Source organism: Danio rerio, chromosome 7 (assembly GCF_049306965.1).
Source record: "Danio rerio strain Tuebingen ecotype United States chromosome 7, GRCz12tu, whole genome shotgun sequence".
NCBI lineage: Eukaryota > Metazoa > Chordata > Actinopteri > Cypriniformes > Danionidae > Danio > Danio rerio.
In genome coordinates this window covers 4,576,455-4,594,128 of record NC_133182.1, presented here as the reverse complement: position 1 = coordinate 4,594,128, position 17,674 = coordinate 4,576,455, and the positions used below count along the sequence as shown (strand labels likewise).

General features: G+C 37.9%; 2 protein-coding genes across 4 annotated transcripts; both read right to left on the bottom strand.

Annotated features, from left to right (window-relative positions):
* Window positions 1-9,060, bottom strand: si:dkey-28d5.8. Of its 3 annotated transcripts, none has more exons than XR_012383017.1 (6): window positions 4,982-9,060; window positions 4,814-4,852; window positions 4,365-4,721; window positions 3,647-3,985; window positions 2,348-3,490; window positions 1-2,282 (listed from the first exon to the last, which is right to left on the bottom strand). XR_012383017.1 is itself a non-coding variant. In XM_073907995.1 (5 exons), the coding sequence occupies exons 2-5, from the start codon at window positions 4,848-4,850 to the stop codon at window positions 3,129-3,131; spliced, it is 1,095 nt and encodes a 364-aa protein (XP_073764096.1). In that variant the 5' UTR covers window positions 4,851-4,852; window positions 4,982-9,060; the 3' UTR covers window positions 1-3,128. The 3 variants fall into 3 exon arrangements, 1 of the variants encoding a protein (XP_073764096.1); XR_012383018.1 differs by having other exon boundaries at window positions 1-483; window positions 2,881-3,490; window positions 4,982-6,800; XM_073907995.1 differs by having other exon boundaries at window positions 1-3,490.
* LOC108179137 (C-type mannose receptor 2-like) lies at window positions 7,945-16,136 on the bottom strand. Its single transcript, XM_073907996.1, has 6 exons — window positions 15,663-16,136; window positions 15,500-15,538; window positions 15,051-15,407; window positions 14,329-14,667; window positions 12,850-14,172; window positions 7,945-8,938 (listed from the first exon to the last, which is right to left on the bottom strand). Exons 2-5 carry the CDS (start codon window positions 15,534-15,536, stop codon window positions 13,811-13,813), a joined length of 1,095 nt encoding a protein of 364 aa, XP_073764097.1. The 5' UTR covers window positions 15,537-15,538; window positions 15,663-16,136; the 3' UTR covers window positions 7,945-8,938; window positions 12,850-13,810.
* Between the last annotated feature and the right edge of the window lie 1,538 nt (window positions 16,137-17,674).

Below are 17,674 nucleotides of genomic sequence, written 5' to 3'. Positions count from 1 at the left end.
TGGTTTTAGTTGTTTATTTCAGATGATGTTGGTATTACATTTCATCGCACAAAAGGGTTGTATATTCTTTTTTTAAAGCATAACCATAATTTAATTTCACTGAGGTAAATAATGCTCAATGATTCACATTCAACCACTCATTCTTAATATAAAGACATGACAGAAATAATAAAGACAACTCTATAGGTAAAAATTAATTACTCATCATGCCCATAGCCATCACAAAGGGATCAATAAAGCACAAGAAATTAGGAAAACTCATCTATAAGTGATGAATGTATAAAACTGCTAATAATACAGACACGGGTTCACAGAAGCTTCGCTCATAAGTGACAAAACACTGAAATTTAAAATCATTCTGCATAACGTATGAAATATCAAAGCTTCATTCAATAAAATCACAAGACCGTCAGTTTAATGAGTCCTCAAAGTCACAATACACTAAAATGTAATTTTACCCAATTGAGTAAAATATGCACAAAACTAATTGCTGGTGTAAGGATGGCTATATCTCTCCATAATATTAAAGGTTCAGGACACCCTGGAGAACTTTTTATTTTATTTTAACAGATTTGTGTGTGTTGAGCATCAGTTAAGACAATGTTAGCACCTGTCAGCTTTAATTGTGGGGAAAACTGGATAATTTTGAGCTTTTGTCAGCTATTTTCAGCTTCCGGGTTTAAAATGATTTTGGGGGCGGATCAAAATCGGTGACGTAGCGCAGTACTGCAAGTGCAATGATGACGCGTCGGTTTCTCATTATTATTCATAGCGGAGTTTCCTTAGTATGAGAAGAGCCGGGTGCTTAAATATTCATGGGAGCACTTGCTTTCCGAAGGCAAGACAGACTTGCCAGTTTCAAGCAAGCTGTGAGACACAGACCAACGGAACGCAGTAGCCGTTCATGAAGGCTCGCATGTGTTTGTTTCCATGATCCGCGAAGTTTGTTGCATGTTTTATTCCCGCGATCTTGTCAGGGCCGATCATACAGCAAAGCCGTGTGCGTGCTGCTAGCATTTTTGTCGGGAGAGCAGCACGCGAATTAGAGAATGGCGGACGTTGACTTTTATCAGGAGTTCGTTTACATTCAGACACATGGCCGTGCTGCTGTGTTTGCCTAAATCCTCTATATTACCAGCAGGGCTAATGGTTAAAATAGACTGGTCAGGAGACCTGCTGCACTGAGTCTGCATTCAAGATCTATAATTTAGACACGGGGATCGAGGGAGAATCCTCTTTATAGTGTTTACATGAACACACTTATCTTTGTAATAATATAAATTGTGGTTATGTATATATGAAATTACGAATAACAAATGTAGCAGGGCATTAAATTGCTGTTTATTTCTTTGCATTTTAACATTGTAAACTATAAACTCATCCGTCTTCTCAGGGTTAGGGTTAGGGTCAACAACAGTTATTCGCTCCCCTTCTCCCCTGCTGGCCACGCCTACTCCTGCCCGATGCTCGCGGAGCTCCACGCCCATTAATCATGCATCTTTTGAAAAAATTCTGAAGTAGACTTCAACCAAAAGTGGGGGGTGTCATGGCTCTTTAAACCCTGAAAACTGTTATGGAACTCCACACAAGACAAGACCACGAGAATGGTCAGGCACTAAAACAATAAACGTTCTAATCTGAGAAGAAGATCAGCTAGGAAAGCAGTTGTTCAGGTTGTCTCGATCATGCATCCTGAGCCCCCCTCTTTGCCCTGGACTTCACTTTCTCCACCAGAGCAGCTCACTCACATTCCACTAAGAATATCCAAGTTTTAATATGGTGTATCTTGTGGCTCTATATTCATGTTTGGTGTCATTTTAAATGTCTCTGTGTAATTGGTAAAGTGGTCCTAATTTCACTGTAATATTTTACAATCTCCCTTATATCAGTTAATTTGGGTTTTGACTTTGATAAGATCTTTTTCAGATGCTCAACTCCAGGGAAACTGGTCTTCACATCAACTCATGACCAGGCTAGGTTCTTGGTGAAGCTTTTATTGTCATGAATCACTTGTGGTGATTTGAGTATTTAAGGGAAAGGTGCAGACGTGTCTGGGGGATTCTGTAGCCAGGATACCCCATTGCAGTTTGAGAGTCTCTGAGCTCTACATCAAGGCTTATATGCTGCAACGTATTTCTACACAGTCAAGTATCAATCTCTAACTCTTAAATGTATCTTTGAATAATTGATGTTGTACAATCTTGATTGGCTTATTTTGTTTAATTATGTGAATTGGAATGAAAAATATTTGCCTGACAAATAAATGTCAAATTCTTGTTTAACTCTAATATCTCCTGAAATCTTTTAAATCTAGTAGATTGTTTAGGCTGATGTTTCCCCAGCCTACGACCAGGATTAGTCATACATTCAGGCTCAATGGATGGAGAATGGACACAGCATTAGAGACCTGATGATTTCTGACAATCACTGACTTAGTATGATATAATTTAGTGGCTAAATCAAACTTTCTTTAAGTTTGTGCAAGCATGGGGCAGCCTATTATTACTTAAAGGAAATTAGCTTATCTGCTAAGATCCAAAACTGGCGAGGATTTGTCCATGGGCAGATGAACTGGCCAGCATACTGACTCTAAGCGACTTTAGGTAAATGATGAACCATTAACTTAAAATAAGGATTTATTAGGTTAATTAATCTAAATTAGACCAAATCTCAACCTGTAAGGTGATCAGCTTGAATTAGATGAATCTAAATTTTAAATCATGATAAATTCGAGTCAGATTAATATTCGGAGCTGGAAACAGATTGAAATAAATTTTACAAATAAAAATATTTATTTTCACATGTGCCGAAAGGCTTACACACATTTAACCTTCACCCATGCTGTTAGTTTCATCATAGGACTAATAGATGGACCCTTACATTGGATTATAGTTTTTTTAATGTAATTTATATAACAGGTTTTGCCTTTGTCTGTATTTTACCCAATTTGAGTTGAAAGAACCCAGCTTTACGTGTCATTTTAGAAAGATGCAAAATCCCCACAAAGCTGTGCTTCAAATATGCTCATCACTATCATAATGCATTAATGCCTGCTGAAGTTTAATATTTTATCTACAATTATTACTTCAATGAAAAGTGAACACATTCCTCATCTTACTTCTTCACTCTCAGTAGTTTCTGCAGATGAAGTTGAGTTTATCAGTTTCAGGACGGCTGATCCAGGTCCGATTTCCACCAGACTGAACTGCTCCAGATCTCACTGTGGGCTCACAGTCCTCCTCTGATGTGCCGTTCCCTGGAGCCCAGTTCTGATAGCACACGGTCTCTCCACTCACCCAGAACCAGATGCCCAAAGCACAGGAGTGACGCAAACCCAACCACACCGCCTCAGTAGACGCCAGTTTAACCACGTTCATCACCTTATACTGCATCTCCTCTGACTGAACCGAGACCAGATCCACATGATTCTGTCTGCAGTATCTCAGAGCTTCAGACCACGACAGATCCTGTTGGACCACAATCAGTTTATCTGGACACAAAACAAAGCAGAAACTAGAGAGAGACTGATCAACAACAACATGCAGAACAAACACTGTGGAGGAATTTGTCATGTCAGACATGTAGAGTCAACTTTAAGAGATCTGGAGCTGATGATGGATTGTGTGTGTTTGCAGGATCTGCTCACCTTCATGACACACAAAAGGAAACTGGTTGTAATCACTAGAATAGTCACCCCATTGTCCTGATTTGTTTGGTTGAATAGCGGCACTGTATGAAAAATCTTTAAAATTATCTGCCCAGTATCTGAATGAGGAGTTGCTCTGATCTGACCACTGCCATGTGTCACTGAACAGACCGATCCAGACTGCAGATCCAGATGAGTTTCTGTCATTAATGAACTTCTCCAGCTGTTGATTCTCATTTTGGTTCCTCACACTGACCAGATCAATGTGATTCTGTCTGCAGTAACTCTGAGCGTCTCTCCAGTTCATCGTCTGATTGACAAACACCAGTCCTCTGCTCACTTTAAGAAAATCAATTAAGATATTATTTTATCAGTTTATTCTAAGTCTGCTCTATATGAACATAAGCTGCAGTAAAAGAAAAGCTTGTGTAAAGAGGAGTTGTTATGAATTCATTTTAATTATGAATATTACCTTGGTTGCTGTTTAAATTGTTTTTACTATTTCTTGTAAGACTACAATTGAACATTACTGTTTTGTTTGCTTTACAGTTCAGAGTAGGTTTGTCATACAGATTGCCACATGACAAATTACTGTAGATCTGACTGAAATAGACTGACTTAAACTTAAGAACTTATCTTTAATATTGTCACATTTTAATTTCCATTTGAATCATCTTTTGTTAAATGAATGTTTGTTACAGAAGGGGTTTGTACTCACTGTTGTAGCAGATGAAGACACTAGTGTTATTACATGCCTCTTTAATCCATTGTCCATTACACATAACAGTACACTGATTACTGCCAGCTGATTCTCCAGATGTCCAGTTCAGAAAGAGCACAGGATCACCTGAAGACCAATGCCATTTATAAACATTTGCCTTCTGAAGACCAATCCAGACTAACTGATTAACTCCATCATTCACACTCTTCATCAGCTGGATCATGTCATTCATGTTGTCAACAGTGGCCAGATCTGTGTATTTCTTTCTGCAGTATCTCTGAGCTTCAGTCCAGTTCTTGTTCACATTTATAAAGTGATACTGACGCTGAACACATTCAGATATGGAGCAGAGAGCTGTGAAAGAGACACTTTGCTTTAAAGCTTTTCAGAACAGAGTCAAACCTAATGAAACTATAAACCATAAATAAAACTACAAACACACTCACCAATGAGTAGAAGAGGGAAATATAGAGATTGAGCCATTTCTGAGGAGGAAACATTGAAGAACTCAATTACTTAAAAAAAAAAAAAAAACACTAAATAAACAGGATCATAACATGATTCAGTCATCAAGACAACATTGGTAAAAGACTGTATATGGGAGTTGGTCTTACCTCAGAGCTGGTGTGTTTCTGTCCTCGATCTGATGTTTCTGTCTGCAGATTCAGGCTGTGATTATTCTATATCTGCTCTCATCCGTCATTCAAATCACATTTTTTTATTCTAAAATCCAGTTTCACATTTCACTTCCTCTATATGTGTTTTTACTCCAATATTTTCCCCTTATTTGCATCATGACATTTGTGTCAGTCAATATCAGTTAACATAAAACATGTACAACGTAATAATAATAATAATAAAAACATAATTTAGCCACATACTCTGGGACTTGTACCATGATAGTGGCTAGGGTGTTTTATGCTTTTGTTCGTGATATGAGCTGAAGGTTAGCCATAAAGCATAAGTAACTATATTGATGAACACTGCTGTCTAAACCCAGAACTGATGCAAATGAATCTCCTACACCATGAAAACTACACTAGCTTAATTGTGCTGACCCCTGATCAGACTGGTTAAATTTCATTCAGACTAAATTGTTTGACAAGTAATATGGTTCAGGTTCCTGTTACATCTATCCAACCTTAAACACTGACTACTGTACTCTATATAACTTAAGAGATCAGACTATTGAGACGTTCTTCAAAAGTTTGTACATGCTTCATCACAAAACTGATATCAATAAAACCAAAATGATAAACAACACAAGACATCTGTGGAGTGATAAATAGTTAAGATTAAATAAGTATCTGAAAGGCCTGAATGTCTTAAAAAGTTTATCAGAGCTTCCAATACATGAATACTTCAACATAAAAACAGTAGAGACATCCTTGTCTGTGGTTTAAAGCTAATTTGGTTTTACCTTTCCTCATATGTTTTTCCTGTTTCTGTCATCTCTTGGTGTCAGTAAACAACAATGTGCTTCTGTGTCAAATCCTTCAACAGATCTTTAACCTTGAATATTAAATATTATATATTATCTACTGTGTATTTAGATTTTTATTTGAACAGCAAATGGTCTCATGAGTTTGTTCAGAGTTTCTTATTTATATCTAAATGTGTCTGGACAGTCAAATGAGTTTCATGCAGTGAAATAAAGGGTGACTATACATCCTTTTTCTATAGATGTCATGTTTTTGGGACTAAAAATTCTAAATCTATAATTTTGAGGATTCTGTCACGATCACGAGAGGTCTAACCACCATTCTCATTCACACGAACTACAATCCTGCTTCAAAATGAACTACAGATCCAGTCATGCAACACACACCTACACCTGCTCCAAGTCACCATTGATTGCACTCCCACAGCTGATGCTGCTTAATGACTGATTACACACTCATACATACAACTGGATTGCCCATACACTTCTGTTTGTTTCTGTATTGACCATTGCTTGCCTGAACATTATTTAATGAAACCTGCAAAAGGATCCTCACTCCATTTTCCACCATCCACTGTCACATTACAGAAAACTCAGCCAGAAAAAAAATGGATGCAGCATTTTTATTGGTCCATCTACAGCAAAGTAACAGCACCCTCAAGAAGCACATCCAGGACTATCTGAAACTTGTTAACAAGACACATTTACCAGACTGTATGCTCATTGATTGTACGCTCATTTAAACGAGCCCCTTAAGAGCATACTCACCCATCTTGATTCTTGAGGAACAGTCACACTACAGAAATTCCTGGACTTTCACTGTTGTCTGTGGGCTCTTCCTTCACTTTTGGCAAGATGGAGGGGGACTTTGTACAGCAAGTCCCGCTGGCAATGGGGCTTGCTGGAAAGACCACCACAACAATTGAGCTGGCATCACCGATACTCCTGTCCAATACACAACAGCAAGACCTGGGAGCTGCAGGATTTGCCACTCACAAAATGGCTTCCAGCACTATCCAACAGCAATACCTGTGAGCTGCGGGAATTGTCACTCACAAAATGGCCGACTGCAGCACAAAAACTCCTAAGATGGCTACAGCTTAGAGGCCAACTCACACGGTGGTCACTGCCAAACTACCGGTGACCCAGATGGCTTCCTGATCAGAGTCTGTTCCTGTTTTCGTTCCTGTATTTGTTCCTGAAATGCCATGATCTGGGCTTACCCAGAGCTCCCAGATCTGCTACAGCTTGATCCCCTAAGCTTGCATCTACTACATAGACCGGGTACTCCATCTTTCCCCCTGTCTCCTTCCTTCTGAATTGTTTTGGGAGCATCATAATGTGGCTCTAATGGGGCAATTCACATCAGACATGGCCTGCTTGAATGAATTGTGCTATTCGCACATAATTAAACAATTGAACATTTTGAGTTGACTCATTTTATCTGTGCCTCATTCGAAGTGAAATAAACTTGTTTCAAGAGTTCACACTTAGCTGATGATTTACAAAGCTTATTTGGCATGCTGTCCCGGGAGAGAGCCCCGAGCTCAAGGGCTCCTCGAGCCCGGGGCTTCCTCCCGTTGGCAGAGCAAGAAGGGAGCCCGAGCTCGGTGGATCTCAGAACTCCCCTGCTGCTGTAGCTAAGGGAACATAAGGAATTAGACAAGCTTGATTGTTATGTATGTTGAATGTCTTTGGATGGTGGGAGGAAACCGGAGAACCCGGGGAAAACCCACGCGGACACGGGAAGGACATACAAACTCCCCACAGAAACACCCACCGGTCCTATAGAACTAGGACCGGCAGTATTCTTGCTGTGTGGCCCAATCACAGGTAAAGGAGGAGAATAGGGGAGGAGGGGGGTTTCTTCCAAACGAAGATAAAGTGAACTGAAAACTGAGGCTATTTATGGTGCCTTAGGACTCATATGATTGGAAGATTAGTGATTAGCAAATACGACTGGCCGTGATAAATCATAAGCACGTGATCCTCTCGAAATTAGTTTATGAATAAACTTCACTAAATTACCGCGTGTCATGGGAAGAGCATCTGCCTAATGCAACATTAAACTCAAAGTCAGATAAGTTTGGGATATTTCACGTCTTTAGGATGTTGCTTTTCTTTTTTTTCTTTTTTATGACCAGTCAATATTGGTTTAAAATTAAATTGTTAAACACAAAATGACAGCATTAACAGTTTACAGCATTTTTCCCAGAAAAAAAATGTATCATGCAAATTGCAGAATCAACAAATAAAAGCCAATTCAGAAATAAATGCTTCACATCAATTATTCATAGACACATCTAAGAGTATAGATGGATAGTCAAGTACAAATTATACATAGTGTTGAACCTGAGAGCTCTTCACAGAAGAGATCAAGCTTGTGCACTGACACATTTCTTCTACCCTTTAATACTATATGATGCCCCCATTTAGGGAATAAATGATGGTTTAGTGCCTGCCATTTGGGTAGTTTATTAGGGTCTGGCACCCGCCATTCAAGGGATTCAGAGGGATATGTTACCCGCCATTCAGAGATTTCAGCGATATCTGACCCACTATTAGAGGGATTCAGAGGCATCTGGCACCTGCCATTCCAGGTATTCAGAGGGTTATGGCAGCATCAATGTCAACTCTGGCAGCTCGGATGGCTCTGGCCGCAGCAGTGTCAACTCTAATGGTGGCGGTGACGTAGTAGCTCTGGTAATAATAGTTCTGGCAATGGCAGCAGCTCTGGCCACTCAGGTGGTAGTGGTCATTCTTGTGGCTAAGCCGGTGGCATCTCAGGAATAGTAACTTGGACTATGACAGAAAAAGACTTTGAACAACGAATCATCTTCTGAGCTGACAACAGATTAGCAGTGACCATCATAAGAGCTGGCATTTTAGCTGCAGCCATTCTGTGAACTAGAGTCCTGGTGTCGGCCATCTTGTACTTAGGGGGATTGACAGTGGCTATTTTGTAACAGGAGGAAATTGGCATATTCCAAAAAGGGACGTCCGAGTAGAACAGAGTTACGCCCAGTGTTGTAGTGGTGTCTTCTGCAAGCCCCACTGCTCACAAATCTTGCTGTGTGCTGCTGCTGGTGGCCATTTTGTGAGTGGCAAGCCCCATAGCTGGCGGATCTTGCTGTTGAAAGACAGGCAAACGTTCAGGGCAAAAAATCAAATTCACGATAAACAGTCCAAAGTTCAAAACACAGCAAAACAAGGACAATGCTTACAAAATGTGTGCAACAGCTAAACAATACTGTTTGTGAATGAGAAACTAAGGAGTATTTATAATCCGTGTAATTAGGGATGATGAGTTTCAGCTGTGAGTGTGTGTCCCAATAGCTGTCAGTAGAGGCAGGAGTGATTAGCACAAAGGCTGTGTCCGAAACCGCCTACTACTCAGTAGGTACTGCATTTGAATGTAAACGTACTACTCGGCTGTTAGGAAAGTATGTTCTATACAGTATGAATGTGAAAAGTATGAATGGAATTCGGACGTACTACATCCGCCACTTTGTCATGGTCACGTGACCTACCTGTCAGTTGCGTCGCCTCATTTCCATTCAAGAATTCTCTCACGGGGCATTATGGGATAGAGCAGCATGCATGGGATGCACACTTCAGAATCTCGCCAGAAGTAGTAAGTCATCCAGGTACTTCTCGCCTACTGATTTCTAATTCTATGAATTCGGACATACTACTCGGCTCGCATACTGATTTTAGCTTACTATGTAGTATGGAAGTATGCGGTTTCGGATGCAGCCAAAGAGTTCTGAGAGTTGTAGTTCAATAAGGAAGTCATCTCCAACAGAGAAAACACCGCTGGTTATTACGATGGATTACAGGAATTAATCGCCAGCAGAGACAACACCACTGGTGAGGCTGCTCCCCAAGCACACATACACACACAGACACAGGTCAAGTTGTCAAAAGGGGTAACAGATTTATTAAACAAAAAGATCAATATCAGAACCAGGAAACAAAAAGGCCAAACAAACAAACAAAACAAACCAAAACAAGGTACGCTACCTAATATTAAATTTCTTACCTAAAACGAAAATAAAGTTCTGTAAATAAAGCATACAATTCTACCCTCCATAACTAACCATTAAACATGAGAAAACGAGACAAAAGAAAATGGGCCTTCCCTTTGATCATTCAGCAGTAGGTAAATATTAGCCACAGCTAACACAGGATACCATCCTAGTACCGTATTTAACAGAGAATCTCACCAGATGACTTGAGACAGGGTTGTAGAAAGGTATTAAACAATCAGCCACCACTAATGCAAGTTACTGTCCTATTACCGTATTTAACAGAGTATCTCACCAGATTACTTTGGATCAAGGTTTCAGACAGAAAGATATCTGTCACACAGAGAACTCACACACACATGCACACACACAAGCAGCGTCCCAAATGACACACTATACACTATGCACTCATGTACTATATACTTATGCACTCACACACTCAACAGGATAGTATAAGTATGTAGTGGCGTCCCAAATGGCACACTAATGGTTTTTTTACTAGGCGGAAATTCAAACCGTTTCCCTGATGACGTTTGACGGTTGCCAAATCAGTGAAATAAACGACCGAATTATCAATTAATACCTGCCGTGAGTATAACCGCATTCACCATCAGGAGGCGCTATAATCACTCTCGTAGGAGAATTATGCTTTCACCATCCAAAGTGAATAAAGTTATTTAACATGTGCGTCCGTTAGCTCCGCCCCTTCCGCTACATAAGCAAACCTGCGGTCATTGAGTGCGTGAAGTGTCCATCATTACACACTTCATTTTAGCGGCTGAATGAGTGCATCATCCGGGTCATTAAAGCGCACTTATAATTTTTAGAGTTTTCAGTGTGAACGCACTACTTACACTATTTATACTACAAAATGGCGTAGAATAGTGCATAAGTATGCAATTTGGGACGCAGCTAATCACACACACACAAACACACACAACAGAGAGGGGAAACAGGAAGAGAACTCAACAAGCAGCGTCAACAGCATGCTTTTATAGCTGGCGCCGCCCCTCTCACAGCTACACCTGGGGCCTGTTTCAGTAAGGAGGTTCAAACAACTCGGAGTTTAAACTTGAACTCTGAGTTGATTTACCGAGAGATTAAAAACTCTGAGTTTTCGGTTTCAGAATAGCTGATCTGAGTTGGGTCAATCAACTTTGAGTAGACCAACTCAGAGTTAAGCGCACACACCATGACTATAAAAAGGCATTATCAATGGAGCGCAGATATTATGAGTGACCATGGCAAGATCTTAAAAAAAGAGATCACCATTTCTTTCCCCAGCTGAACTTGATCTGCTCATGCAAAGTTTTAGCAAATATGAGTGTATAAACTTAAAAAGAAGCAACCATCAGTGAAACAGAGACAGTTAGCCTGGGAAAACAGCTGCTCAAGTTAATGCATAATTTTTTATTTAAATTATTTAAACATTTAAGTATAATAAAATAAGTAATATAATGTGTGACGTTTATACTTTTTTCTAAACTTTTATACACGTTTATCAGTTTTAATAGATTTAACAGTGCACTTGTGTGTCTGCCTTTTTATTGATCAAGAGATAGAGGTTGATATAACACTAAGAACCTAAGCAGTGCTAAAAATAATTTTTAGACAGAATAATAATCCCATTAATCTAGTAACAGTACTTGTCGAAGGTTAAGCTGAATATTTATGGAAAAAAGGACAAGCCTTGTACGTGACTTTGTTCTGTGTGTGACAAAAAATGTAGGCAATAGTTATGTTTCCATCAAAATCAGGCTTACATAAATTTGTGCAAAACTGGAATAATGCCTAAAAGATGCGAATAAAGCAGCGTTTTTATCCAACGAGTCAAAGAGAACACAATCGTCACTTCCTGATTAACTTGCGCCAAATATCAACAGTAAAAACAGAATTTACTGCGGTAGAACAAGCTGCGTTAATGACTTTTTATTTAATACTTGCGCCTCAGAAGACACAATGAACACGTGGGGGCGTTTGAAGCCAGACGCGGCCAATCTTGGCACGCTCCAGACGCTCGGAGGTAATTGATAATATACACTAATACTGAAACAGTTAAGGCATTTTAGAATGACTAAAACAACATTTAAGATGTTCTACTGTGTGCTCAGTCAGCTGGTTTGTCCATTTACTCATATTTTCATCATCATCTCTAACAAACTTTTTTTTAATGTACATACTGTAATTTGTTAAGTGCACTTCGTAGTTTATGCGCATCTTTTCTTATCAAATAAAAGTTTAACCTACTCAGTTATGCAAATGTTTTATTATGAATATTTTCAAAAGTTATGTGAATCATGACGTTTCCATCAATCATTTTTATGGGCATCTCCAAAATGAGCTCTAAAATAGGTGTGTGGAAATGTAAGACTAATGCGAGAAATACGCTTCAACTTTAAAAAAGGGGAGGAGACCGACAGAAACTCAGAGTTTAGAGAATAAAACCTGCTCCAGACCAGGTTAGATTCACAGAGTAAGTTACCACAGTAACTGACTCTGAGTTAAAGTTACCTTTCTTTCAGAAACAGGCTTGATTTCCCTGATTTCTTGAGTTTAACAAACCTGCCATTTTGAAACCGAAAACCCAGAGTTTCTCTCATTTCAGGGTTAAAATACTCTGGGTTTTCACTAAACCACCTTTCTGAAACAGGCCCCTGATCTCCACTCATGTGGAGAGAAAGAGACAGATAATGGAGGATACAACACACACAGGAACAATACACACTAGCATTGTCAAAAATAATGTTACTCAATATGTAACAGACATGAAACTGAAGTATGTACAGTCAGTTATTGTTCTAATAAATGTCTAAAAACAGTCAGATATTGTTATTGTTTTAATTAAATTTCATTCAGTGTCATTTGACAAATGCAAAAATGTTCAAAAGAGTAAATGCAAAAGGCTTGCTTGTCTGAAATGTATTTGTCACGGTTTATGGATCTGTGTATTCCTCCTGTATGTTATGTATCATGCCTTGTGTGTTGTCATGTGTGAGGGTGTGTGTTTGTTTACCTTTTGTGTTGACAGCGTGCTAGGATCAGTTGATGTCATCAGCTGACTTATCATCCTCCAGCTGAACCTCATTTGGCTGGCTATATAATTCCTCCTGTGGTATGTGCTGGTTATCAGTCCATTGTTGTCCTTGTTTGTCCTTGTTCCTGACTGTTTTCTCCCAGTATCATCCGCTGTCTGTTTGATGTCATCGTTGTGGCCTGTGGCTCTCTTTTGTTTGAACTTTCGTGTGTCCTCTGTTCATTAAAACACTCGCATTTGGATCCTCCTTGTCTTGATTCGTGACAGTATTAATGTAAATTTACTTTTTGTTACTGTTAAAATAGTTTCAATAATGAATGTAGAAATGTTTAATTGTGCATCTCGATCAACTCCCTTTTAATGCAGTGGCATAAAGACAGATTGTCCTCAGAATCGTCAGTGATTCACATTCAAGCAGTCATTTTTGATATAAAGACAAGATAGAAATAATACAGACAACTCTATAGGTGAAAAACAATTACCCATCATGCCCATAACCATCATACAGTGATCAGTAAAAGACATATTAGGAAAACCCAGATATTAATTATACAGACACAGGTTCACAGAAGCTTCACTCACAAGTAACAAAGCACTGAAATTTAAAATCAAAGCTTCAGTCAATGAAATCACTTGACTGTCTGATGAGTCCTCAAAACCTTTTACTAAACTTTTAGTGAAATGTGAACAAAACCAATTGGTGGTTTATTATTTTATAAATGTAATTTATTCAAACCAACATTTGGGTTTGTCTATATTTTACCCAATTCTCTAGCTTTTTTACAGTGTAGTATCAGAAAGATTTTAAATCCCCACAAGCTGCACTTTAAATATGCTCATCACTATCATAATGCATTAATGCCTGCTGATGTTGAATATTAAATGTAAAATGATTACTTCAGTGATAAATGAACACATTCCTCATCTTACTTCTTCACTCTCAGTAGTTTCTGCAGATGAAGTTGAGTCGGTCAGTTTCAGGACGGCTGATCCAGGTCTGATCTCCTCCAGACTGAACTGCTCCAGATCTCACTGTGGGCTCACAGTCCTCCTCTGATGTGCCGTTCCCTGGAGCCCAGTTCTGATAGCACACGGTCTCTCCACTCACCCAGAACCAGATGCCCAAAGCACAGGAGTGACGTAAACCCAACCACACCGCCTCAGTAGACGCCAGTTTAACCACGTTCATCACCTTATACTGCATCTCCACTGACTGAACCGAGACCAGATCCACATGATTCTGTCTGCAGTATCTCAGAGCTTCAGACCACGACAGACTCTGCTGGATCACAATCAGTTTATCTGGACACAAAACAAAGCAGAAACTAGAGAGAGACTGATCAACAACAACATGCAGAACAAACACTGTGGAGGAATTTGTCATGTCAGACATGTAGAGTCAAATTTAAGAGATCTGGAGCTGATGATGGATTGAGTGTGTTTGGAGGATCTGCTCACCTTCATGACATATAAAAGGAAGCTGATTGTAACCACTAGTGAAGTCACCCCATTGTCCCTGTTTGTTTAGTTGAATCGCTGCATTTTTTCCATTATTTTTAAAATTATCTGCCCAGTATCTGAATGAGGAGGTGCTGTTGTCTGACCACTGCCATGTGTCTCTGAACAGACCGATCCAGACTGGAGATCCAGATGAGTTTCTGTCATTAATGAACTTCTCCAGCTGTTGATTCTCATTCTGGTTCCTCACACTGACCAGATCAATGTGATTCTGTCTGCAGTAACTCTGAGCGTCTGTCCAGTTCTTCAACTGATTGACAAACACCAGTTCTCTGCTCACTTTAAGAAAACAAAATAAAAACTTTATATATTTATTTAATTTTTATTCTGCTGTATGCTTTGTATATAAACAGAAGCAGCACTTAAGTTAAAGAAAAGCCTGTGTTATAAAAAGATGAATTGTTATGAGTTCAAAATGATTATGAATATTACCATGGTTACTAATTCAAGTTTTTAAACTATGGCTTGCAAAACAAAAACATATTGAACTTTAACTTCAGCATCTTTTTTATGTTTATATTTCAGTTCAAAGTAGATTTGTCAGACATATCTGCTATAAAATTACAAATTAGATATGACTGGAAATATTTGTTTACTCATATTAAATTTTTTAAGCACATTTTGTTAAATGTATGTTTTGTACAGTAGAGGTTTGTACTCACTGTTATAGCAGATGAAGACACGAGTGTTACTACATGCCTCATTCGCCCACTGTCCATTATTCATCACAGTACACTCATTACTGCCAGCTGGATCTCCAGATGTCCAGTTCAGAAATGACACAGGATCACCTGAAGACCAATGCCATTTATAAACATCTGTCTTCTGAAGACCAATCCAGATTTTCTGAACACCTCCATCATTCACACTCTTCATCAGCTGGATCATGTCGTTCATGTTGTCAACAGTGGCCAGATCTGTGTAATTCTCTCTGCAGTATCTCTGAGCTTCAGTCCAGTTCTTGTTCTCATTTATAAAGTGATACTGACGCTGAACACATTCAGATATGGAGCAGAGAGCTGTGAAAGAGACACTTTGCTTTAATGTTTTTCAGAACAGAGTCAAACCTAATGAAACTATAAACCATAAATAAAATTACAAACACACTCACCAATGAGTAGAAGAGGGAAATATAGAGTCTGAGCCATTTCTGAGAAAGAAACATTAAAAAACTCAATTACTTTAAAAAAAATTACTAAACAAACAGGATCACGACATGATTCACAATAATAGAGACAACATTGATTAAATACTGTAGATGTGTGTGTCCTTACCTCAGAGCTGGTGTGTTTCCGTCCTCGGTCTGATGTTTTTGTTTGCAGCTTCAGGCTGTGATTATTCTATATATTCACTCATCCGACATTCAAATCACATTTATGTATTATTCAAAAACCCTGTTTCAAATTCTATGTATGCACTCATCTGTCATTCAAATCACATTTGTTTATTATTCTAAAACCCTGTTTCACATTTACTTCCTCTATATGCTATTTTAACTCCATTATTTTCTCCTTATTTGCATCATGACATTTGTGTCAGTATCAGTAAACATGAAACATGTACAACGTAATAATAATAAAACATTTTTTAGCCACATTATTTGGGTCTTGTACCATGATAGTGGCTAGAGTTTTTATGCTTTTGTTAATCATGATATGGGCTGAAGGTGAGCCATGACGCACTAGCGACTATATTGATGAACACTGCTGTCTAAACCCAGAGCTGATGCAAATGAATCTCCTATTCTTTGAAAGTTACACTAGCTTCATTGTGCTGACCCCTGATCAGACTGGTAAATTCCTTACTTCATTTTTGGACTAGTAATATGGTCCAGGCTCCTGGTACATTTATCCAACCTTAAACACTGACTACTGTACTCTGTGTAACTTAAGAGATCAGACTACTGAGACGTTCTTCAAAAGTTTAAACATGCTTCATCACAAAACTTATATCAATAAAACTAAAATGATAAACAGCACAAGACATCTGTGGAGTAATAAATAAAGATAAAATAATTATCTGAAAGGCCTGAATGTCTTATCAGCTTTATAAGAGCTTTCAATACATGAATACTTGAACAAGGAAACATCCTGCTCTGTGGTTTAATGCTAATTTGGTTTTAGCGTTCCTCATTTGTTTGTCCTGTTGCCGTCATATCATGGCATCAGTGAACAACAATGTGCTTCTGTGTCAGACCCTTCAACAGATATTAAACCTTGAATATGAAATATTATCCACTGTGTATTTAGATGATCATTTGAACAGCAAATGGTCCCTGGTGAAAAAAAAGTATACTAAATTGTATTGCAAATATATTTTTTATTCCAATAGTACATTAAAAGTATACTAATTAAAAAGTATATTTAATTTAAATATATTAAAAATGTATTATTACCATACTTTTATATATAGCTTTTAACACACTTTAAAATAATTGTAATTTAGTATATTTACCAAAAATATATTTTAGAAAAATGCACTTTAATTACATGCTTAGTTTATTTTTTACAAGTGTAGTTATTTAGCATTTGATGAAAATATATTTTAGTATTATTTTAACTGTGCTTTGAAAATTAACTTGTAAGAATGTTCAAAGCACATTATAAGTTTTATACTTTGTTAAATTCTATCTATCTATCTATCTATCTATCTATCTATCTATCTATCTATCTATCTATCTATCTATCTATCTATCTATCTATCTATCTATCTATCTATCTATCTATCTATCTACCCATTTAAAACATTTGTAAATAGTGTGCAAACATACACTGTTAAAACAATTCCCAGAAACTCACAACATTATAGTATCCCTTTACTGGATTCAACTGTAAAAAATCACAGTAATATAATGTAGGCCTACTTAAAATTTTATCTTGACATTAAGGTTGGCAGCAAAGGGCTATATTTTTTGCACATTAGTTATAGGGATTCAAATTCTTTTTATTTTTGCATAAAAATTGATACAGTAGAGCAGGCACTGTATATTAAAGATATATTTTTCACATCTTTAAATTTGACTACCAACATCTTATAAGGTAACAAGTAAATATGACATTTTTTTATGAACATAATTTTGTGCTTAGCCAAAACGTAATAAAGTGTAACAAAAATAATTGATTCATGAAACCAAAAAAGTGTTAAACACACCCTGAAGTTAGGAATCTCCGCTGCCGACTCATTTAAAATGACACAATATTAATAAATAAACCAAAAACTAAAAACTATTGATTAAAACAATATCACTTTTGCACTGGTTCAATGGTACTCCCGTGACAGTGAATCG